At 34.3% G+C, this 10,000-nt stretch overlaps 1 protein-coding gene across 2 annotated transcripts in view; it reads right to left on the bottom strand.

Annotated features, from left to right (window-relative positions):
* LOC106875248 (uncharacterized) overlaps positions 1-10,000 on the bottom strand; it is a 154,321-nt gene that overhangs the window by 39,859 nt on the left and 104,462 nt on the right. For both annotated transcript variants that reach the window (XM_052973164.1, XM_052973165.1), the window contains exon 5: positions 3,363-3,505. In XM_052973164.1, the coding sequence (XP_052829124.1) occupies positions 3,363-3,505 (143 nt within the window). The remainder of the gene's footprint in view (positions 1-3,362; positions 3,506-10,000) is intronic.

Here is a 10,000-nt window from a genome sequence, read left to right on the forward strand (position 1 = left end):
TGTAGATATGCATGTATGAATTATTTCAGAACTGGGGTGGGGTGGGGGCTGAGAGTATGTCGTTAGTTAACTATTTAATAGTAGTTCTAATAATATTAATTATGTGAAAAATGTTGAAAGGATCCCACTGAAATATTAATTAATTTTTATTTGGGTTTCTCTATTAATTAAATCTATTTTTAATTCTTTTGCTCTGACTATGACAATGCATATTTCACATGCCTGTATGGATGTACAGATATATGCCCACTTTCCGTGACCATCACTCCTCATCACTTTTCATTTTCTTGTTTCCCCCCCCCCCACTCTTTTTGTTCTTTGATTTTTGAAAAAAAAATTTCTTTTTGTTTCTTTTCAAAATTTCTTTCAGTTACCAATTCTATTTGCGTGTATATATATTTATATATACTCGTGTACAGTTGTATGTGTGCGTATCACTATGTTTGCCTGTGTACATGTATATAATGCTGTATGTGTATGCATGCATGTGTGTTACTGTAAATGTGTATGTGTATACATGTATATGTGTAAGTATGTTTGTATGTCACTGTTTGTGTGTCTATATAATTTTTGTAGTGTGTGTGTGTGTGTGTATTTTTATATGTGTGTCTGTGTGTCATTATTTTTATGTCTCTCTTTGTCCAATTTAATGTAGAAACATCTTCAAAAAATACATTGTTGGTTTGGTTTTGTGTGTTTCCAGGTTTTTAAAAAAATTTTTTTATTTCATTTTCTTTTTCTTTCTTTTCTTCTTCACACACACACACACACACACACACACACACACACGCACACACACACACACTCTCTCTCTCTCACTTTTTGACTTGTATACACTTCATCTTTTGCATACACACACACACACACACATGTATACAGTTATGTTCACATACACACAGACACGCATACAGAAAGGCATGTATACATACGCACATGCATTCATGTATTCAGGCACACACGTACTCACATGTACATTCATATACACACATACATGCACATATACACATAGACACACACATTTATACACAAATGTACATTCAGCTGAACACACACACACACATATATATACATACCATTGCACACACACACACACACACAAACACACAGACATACACACCTATGCAAAGACATACACACACAATCAGATATGCTAAATACACACATAAACATACACACGTAAACATTCATATACACACATACTAACATACATATACTCACACACAGACATCTACACACAAACACACATACCTATACAAAAACACACACACACATACTCATAGACTTACATACATACACACAGGGGCCTTCATATGCATACACCCCCACACACAATCTCTCTCTCAATTTCTCACAGTATCTCAATCACTCCCTCTCTTTCTCTTCTCCCGCTTTCTCTTTCTATATATATCTCCCTCTTTCTCTTCTGTTCTTTCTCCAGCTCCAGCTAATTTCCCCTCCCCTCTAATTTACAGCTAATATTACTCTATTGTAATTTGAAGTCCATCAAATAATAACTAGGAACATTTTTGGTTGTTTTGTTTTTTCCTGTGAAGTATCACTGTAATCTTATTAAGAAGACAACCAAATTATACATAGAAACATGTACACACACCTATATACACACACGTACACATGCATACACATACACACACATATGCACATAAACATATGTACATACATATATAAACACGCATATCTATATATATATATATATATATGCACATAAACATACACACACACACACACACATATATAGATACACGTGTAAACATACACACACACACACAAAATGGCATGCACACACACACACGGACACACATACACCTACAGACATATATACACATGCACACTAGCAAATTTTATTTTCATTTTTATATTTTTCAGCTATTATTATTATAATTATTACTACTACCACTACTACTATTACTATCATTATTATTATTATTATTACTATTATTATTAATAATTTCATCATTATTATATTTTCCAAACTCTTTTTACAATTATTTTTGTGAAATATTTTGTTTTCTGTGTATCCGGGGGGCCCCTTCTATCATCCATAACATGTAATCATTTTTATAGAATGAAAGAAAAGCAATGATAATTTATTGCCGTCATTTTCTAATTACTGGCCAACGTTTCTGCAATATGGTCTCGGCAAGGAGTTATTAAAAACTTGTAATATTTCTTCTCTCTCTCTCCTATTTCTCTTCCTCTCTTTCTTCTCTCTCTTTCTCTCTCTCTCTCTCTCTCTCTTTTTCATTGTGTGTCTGTTCACTTCTTCATATGTTCTTTTATATTCATATGATATGTGTGAGACAGATAGACAGACAGACACACACACACACACACACACACACACACACACATATATATATATATATATATATATATATGTATATATATATACATACACACACACACACACACACACACACACACACACACACACATATATATTCTTATAATTTTATACAGGAACAAACATTGATATATATGTGTGTGTGTGTGTGTGTGTGTGTACAAATTGGTATATTAAGCAAAAATATCTTGTGATAATTAGATCAGATTCCATCCCTTTACATCAAGATGGACTTAGACATTTTATCCTTCAGGAGATCTATGATATTAACACTGGTTAAAGTACTGAGTCAATTATAATCTACTAAAACCTTTAAAGGGGCTGGGAAGATCCAGAATGGACTGAAACCAGTGAAAGAATAAGAAAAAAAAATGGAAAATAAAATCAATAGAAATATTAAAAAGAAAGAAAAAGACAAAATTTACAAAAATGATAAAAAGCAATATGAACAAAAACAAAGAAAAACAATAAGAAAACAATAAAAAATTGGAAATAGCAAAAGCTAACCATAGTAACAATTCTTTCTATGATAGATACAAGGTCTGAAATTTTGTGTCAGAGGTCTAGTCATTAGCCCTAGTACACAACTGGTACATAATTTATCAACCCTGATTCTGCTAGCTCACTGCCCTAATAATAATAATACTAATACTACTACCACTACTACTAATAATAATCCTTTCTACTATAGGCACAAGGCCTGAAATTTGGTAGGAGGGGGCCAGCCGATTAGATCGACCCCAGTACACAACTGGTACTTAATTTATCGACCCCGAAAGGCTGAAAGGCAAAGTCGACCCCGGCGGAATTTGAACTCACAACGTAGCAGCAGATGAAATACCGCTAAGCATTTCACCTGGTGTACTGACGATTCTATCAGCTCCCTGCCCTAATAACGATGACAATAATAATAATAATAATAATGATAATAGAAGCATTTGGAATGAAACAAAAGAATAAAATTCAAAGTGTGAGCAGATAGTTTTTGAAGCGTACTCACCAAGAACTAATTTAGGATCACATTGTAGAATATCCATGGTTGGCTGTACCATTCTTTCTACCATTTCACTAAGTAAGTCGACGGCTTCCTTTTTACAATATTGGTTGATACCATTTATACATGCAATGTATTTGTAGATAACTCTGCAAAAAAGAGTGGAAGAGTGAGTGTGAGTGAGACACTAAGTTGAGTGTGAGAGAGAGTGTGGATGGGAAGAAACTGAGGAATTTTAATGAAAAATAAATAAATAAATAAATTAGATTTCCAGCATCGGAAATGCATATTATGAATAAATTCCAATATTTTAAATCTAGGTTTGTCCCCGTTAATGGGGGTGGCTGAATCTACCTCATTCTTACAGCAACCGCTCTCATAACATCTCGTCCGGTTTTGAGCGTCCTCCCTCATCAAGCTAACCCTCTCAATCACCTCCTCCACCTGTCCCCTCCACATTTTCTTTGGTCGACCTCACTTTTGCGGTTCATTCACGTTAAGCTCAAGCACTCTCCTCAGAACATGGTCCTCATCCATCCTCAACCCATGTCCATACCACCGCACTTCAGTCACCCTTGCCAGCTATTCATTCAAAAACATACAATGACTGTTAACTCCACTTAAACATCTCTTGTTTGCTGTTAAACTTCTTGTCTTACCAATTACGACCTGGTCACTAACACAATTCCATGTCAGTGAAACATTGTCAGCGACAAGGTTGCAGTTGATATGACTAAAATTTAGACACCAAACAATAAATGTTGAAGTGAAGTTAATAGTCTTTGCATGCTTAGATACAAATGATGAATGTGTTTTTCCATGCTGTCATTGTTTTATTTCAATCTTAGATCAAATCACTTGCTTCACAAATATATTTCTGAAATAAAGAAATAAAAGCAGTAAAATTTATAAGGCATCACCATTGCTATCTTTGCTAGCATTCATCCTAGCTCAATGCATGGGTTTACCTGTATGATTGATATGACATACCATTGTTCAGCTTTCTCTGGATGAAGGAAAGATAACTGGTGGTGTTGTGGGCAGATCTTATTGACATCTGTAGCTTCCTTTCAACACGAGTTTGTAGAAGAAACTGAACAGGCACCATGTCACGGACAGGTTCAATAACCTTGTTTTGGACTTCTATCGCAGCTCCTGTCAAAGAGTCTTTGTTGCTTCAACAACATTACTTTGTGGTTATTAGTTCAGGTTTTTGACCTTTATGTCAAGATGGACTTAGCCATTTCATCTTACCACACAGCTGTGTGGTAAGAAGCTAGGTACAGGTGTGGCTGTATGGTAAGAAGCTTGCTTCCCAACCACATGGTTCTGGTTCAGTCCCACTGTGTGGAACCTTGGGTAAGTGTCTTCTACTATAGCCTCGAGCCGACCAAAACCTTGTGAGTGGATTTGGTAGGCGGAAACTGAAAGAAGCCTGTCGTGTATGTGTATATATATATATCCACTAAATTACAGGGACATAAACAAACCAACACCTGTTTTGAAGCGGCGGTGGGGACAAACACCAACACAAAGGCACACACACATATGATGGGCTTCTTTCAGTTTCCATCTTACTGAATCCACTCACAAAGTAGAAGACACTTGCCCAACTTGTCTGTGTATATACATACATATATACACATCCCCACACGTGCACACACACACATATACATATACCTTTTGCTAATGTAGTACAAAAACACTGAAGTGCTCAATACCATTAACATTCAATGTGTATAGTATCATATATACACTTGGATGTGTGTGTGAATGTGTGTGGATTTATGGGTTATGTAATCGTATTCTTTCAGAAATTTCTATGTAATACATACATACATACATACAAACATACATCATCTATGGTTGATCCGGAATTCATTTTTTTCTGTTTTATTTCCTTCACATTTGACTTAGTTTGTGACCCTGTTTAAGTTTTAATTAATTACTCATTAAGCACTTTAAGTGAATGATACTTCATTTGACCGAGTTATGACATGCTTTGGGAAACCTACACACACACACACACACACACACACACACACACTCTCATACGAATAGATACTAATAAACAAGCATACAAATACAAGTTACTTTATAAACACATACACACGCACACACACGCACATGCACACACACACGTGCACACACACGCACATGCACACACACACACACACACGCACACACACACACATATATAGAAGCAACTTGTTAATTCTGCAAAATTTCTTTCAAAATGAAGTTAGTTATCTCCCTGCCTCCTTTCTTTCTTTCTTTGCCTCTCTCTGTTATGAAAATAGTTTAATACAACTGATGAGTATTTGGAAATTTTTGGAATTATGTTTTTAATGAAACACTGGCCAATGTTTCATTCTGTTTTTGTCAGAAAAAAAAAACAAAAAAAAAACACCCCTACCACCAAAAACAAAACCAAAAAAATTGAAGACGAAAAAAAATTCCTACTCAAATATGATTAATTAAATGCAAGAAACACTCACTTCTTCATTAATATAAAATAAAGAAATTTGTTTTGAGGACAAAAAAAAAATGTAAAAAAAAACCAAAAAATGAAAACAAGAAAAAACCCACATGAATTAAGATCTTGACATTTTGTTTCGTTAGCAAACTTTTATACTTCTTTTTTTTTATTTCTAGTGTGTTTTTTTAAAGTAATTTTGTTTTGTTGATTTCTGTTGCGCTTATGTTTGTGTTGTCTTTTAAATATTTAAATATTTATCTTTTTGTTTAATTTTTTTTTTACCTTCCTATTTATTCATCTCAATTAATTATTCTTATTTAATCTTATTATTTGCATTTTGGAAACATTTTTCTTCTTTTCCTCCTCCTCCTTTCTTTCCTTCTTTATAATTCGTATTATGTGTTATCATTTATAATACTTTTAAAAATAATTCGTTCTCTTTATTATTAATATTACTATTATCATTATTATTATTATTATTATTATTAATCATTGTTTCTGTTTTATATCAATAGTGTCACTCCCACCAACAACCACCAACCACCACCACCATCCCGCTTCTCTTCCCTCTCCTCCTTCTCATCATTGTACTATCCGATCATGATTATGATCATGAAACAGATGATAATTAGGCTGATGGTGATGATGATGAGATTGTCATCGTCATCACTACTATTAACATAATCTTTATTATAACCATCGTCACCACCGCCATTATCACTACAATACTGTCATCATCATCACCATCAACATCACCATCATCAGTAACACCACCACTATCATCATCATCATCATCACTATCCTACTCCCTTATGTCAGAAATTATTATTATAGTAATCAATATCAGAGCTTCTTATTTGAAACTTCTATTTCGTATTGTCCCTTATGCGTTGTCCTTGTGGCAAATATCCAAATTATAACCATCATTGTAATTATATCATTATAACCATTGTTGTTGTTGTTATTATTATTATGGTGGTGAGCTGGCAGAACTGTTAGGCTGCTGGGCAAAAAGTTTAGTGGCATCTTGTCTGTCTTTACGTTCTGAGTTCAAATTCCACTGAGGTTGACTTTGCCTTTCATCCTTTTGGAAGGTCAAGGAAATAAGTACCAGTTATGCACTGGGGTCGAAGTAATCGACTAGTCCCTTCCCATCAAATTTCAGGCCTTGTACCTCTTGTAGTAAAGATTATTAATTATTATTATTGTTATTATTATTTTAGTTTGACTTGGTCTTATTCCTGGTAGGATTCATGTGGGTAGCGGGTTACTACCTGTAACTTTAGGTATCCACAAGTTTTCAGTAGTCTTTCAAGTGCTTAGAATCCTCCTGATAATCCTTGTTTTCCCTGAGAGACAAACTTTCTGCTGGCGCTCTACTGAGCATTCTATTCCAATCTCCTTCAGCCATTTGTCTATATCTTTGCTTACTACTAATTTCATTATCATTATTATTATCATTTCTCTTATCAGTTGGACAACGTTTTCTGTGGTAATTCAACTCTGTATAGAGATGACATACTGCACCGAAGACCGATGTGAAATTAATACCTAGCAGTGGTAGATGAGGATGAATGATTAAAACCAGATAAAGGTTCCAAAGAACAACTGAGGTAGCACACCTCAAAACATGTGGTTCCTTCATGACTTCATGACTCAGCAAGGAACTAGATTACTCAAGATGAAATCTGGGGAACATATTTGAATGGAAGGTGATCAGATGATGGAGTTCCATGATCCCAGATAGGTGGTGCCTTCTCAAACCTATGTGAAGGGGGTGGTTATTTTCGAGATCTATTTTTATTTGTCTTGCGTACCTGTTTTAATATATTGTAACATGTTATTTCGTTATAGCCTCTTTATTATACACATATACATATACAATGCACATCTTCACATATTTCACAATGATTCTATTTGTGGCACAGTCTATAGCATGCATGAGCTCATGCAGCCAATAAAGAAACACATCATAATTATTATTATTATTGAGTGAGAGAGCAGTGCATATTATTATTATTATTATTATTATTATTATTATTATTATTATTATTTTACTCCGTAGAGCTTTCAGTCTTACTTGCTCTGGTTAATTCTGTGAGCATGAATAGCATCCTGTTGTTAAAGGTATAATAATAATAATAATAATAATAATAATAATAATAATAATAATGATAATAATAATGATAAAATTATGGAGAAACAATGGAATAAATGATAATTTTTACAAAAAAAAAAATTATTAATGTTGCTATTTCTTATGTATAATTCATAACGTTAATTTACATTCGAAAATGACTTGAGTTGACAGATGATGTTTAAGGAGGTTTGCTGGTGTAAACCATGGAGGTCATTGGGGTAGCATTGATGGTTTAATCTTCCTGTTGTTTTTTTTTTTTTACTACAATGGACAGAAACAACCAGTTCCATATAGTGTCGTATAAAACTTTGTAAGGACTAAATGCAGCAATGCAAGCAGATAACAGAGCACCATACTGCACTATAATGTACTGTATTGCACCAAGCTACATTTCCTTGCAATACAAAAACTATACATCATACTACACTTCAGTTCCCTGTAACATGCAACATTGCAATAGCCCAAACTGTACTATTAGACAGCAAGATACACTGTATTACATGGTGTATGTACACACACAGACACACACACACACACACACACACACACACACACACACACATATACAGTATAGGCAACTTGCCGTGCCTTCAGCCATTTGAGCTTGATGAGTTACCTTTACCAGTGCTTCTCAAACTATCTGATGTGGTGTACGGGCAGTTTTTTTCCCATTATGTGCCCTGAATTGGTAATATTTCTTAGTAATATTAATTTATATCGGAAATAATATATATAATGAATATAATAAAAGCTGACAACATTTTTGTATTTATTTTGTAAACAAATAATACAATATTACATAAGCATTTTATAACGTTTCTTTCTGTTCTGGAAACTTGCTGCATACCGACAGCTGATGGCTCGCAGACTGGCACTGGTCCATGGACCACCACCTAAAACAAAGCATGCAAATATTGCACACATCATCATCATTATCGTTTAACGTTCGTTTTCTATGCTGGCATGGGTTGGACGGTTCGACTGGGGTCTGGGAAGCCAGGAGACTGCACCAGGTTCCAGTCTGATCTGGCAATGTTTCTACAGCTGGATGCCCTTCCTAATGTCAACCACTCCGAGAGTGTCGTGGGTGCATTGACCACGATCGGATAATGCTTTTTGCATGCCACCAGCACGGATGCTAGTCAAGGCGGCACTGGCATCAGCCACATTCGGATGGTGCTTTTTACATGCCACCAGCACACACAAACACCCTGTTGATGTTGTTAAAACTCTAATGCAGGAACCTTGGATCTAGGTTAGAAACCGGTCCTTTCTCTATTGGCAAGAAATCTTGAAATAAATCTGAATAATAACATACAAACGCAGGTACATACATAAATTTGTATATGCATACATACATACATATATACATACATATGTTGTCAGTAGTTCATATATCCAAAAGAGAAACACACTTTAAAACATGAGAACAGTAATATATTCTTTAGGAGGTTGACTTTGCCTTTCATCCTTTCGGGGGTCGATAAATTAAGTACCAGCTGCATACTGAGGTCAATCTAATCAGCTGGTCCCCTCCCCCAAAATTTAGGGCTTTATGCCTAGTGTAGAAAAGAGTATATTTTTTAGGAAGTCATGTATGTATGTATGTATATATATATATATATATATATATATTTATAATTATTTGAAAGTCTACGAGGATTATTTAATACAGTTTTTGAAGTGTAAAGGTGATTTTTAAAAGATAATTATTTAAAAAAAAAATGTTATGAAATCTTTCATCAGGTGGTTACTAACCACTTTTGGGAAGAAGTTTTTTTCTAGTGTGTGAGCGCTTTTGTTAAACCTTTTCAAACACACATGCTCTTAAAGAGGAAGTTGTATATATGGCCAAACATTTACATATAAATAAAAATACATAAAAGAACAAACATTCACATAGAAATAATTATTGGCATATCCTGGCATATGTTTGTGAACAAGTATGTATAAATTAAACACGAACAGAAATTAAATATAAACATCAAACTGACAGAGATAAACCAAATTATGTGTTTTATTGCT

The sequence above is a fragment of the Octopus bimaculoides genome, chromosome 15, assembly GCF_001194135.2.
Source record: "Octopus bimaculoides isolate UCB-OBI-ISO-001 chromosome 15, ASM119413v2, whole genome shotgun sequence".
In the NCBI taxonomy this organism is placed as follows: domain Eukaryota; kingdom Metazoa; phylum Mollusca; class Cephalopoda; order Octopoda; family Octopodidae; genus Octopus; species Octopus bimaculoides.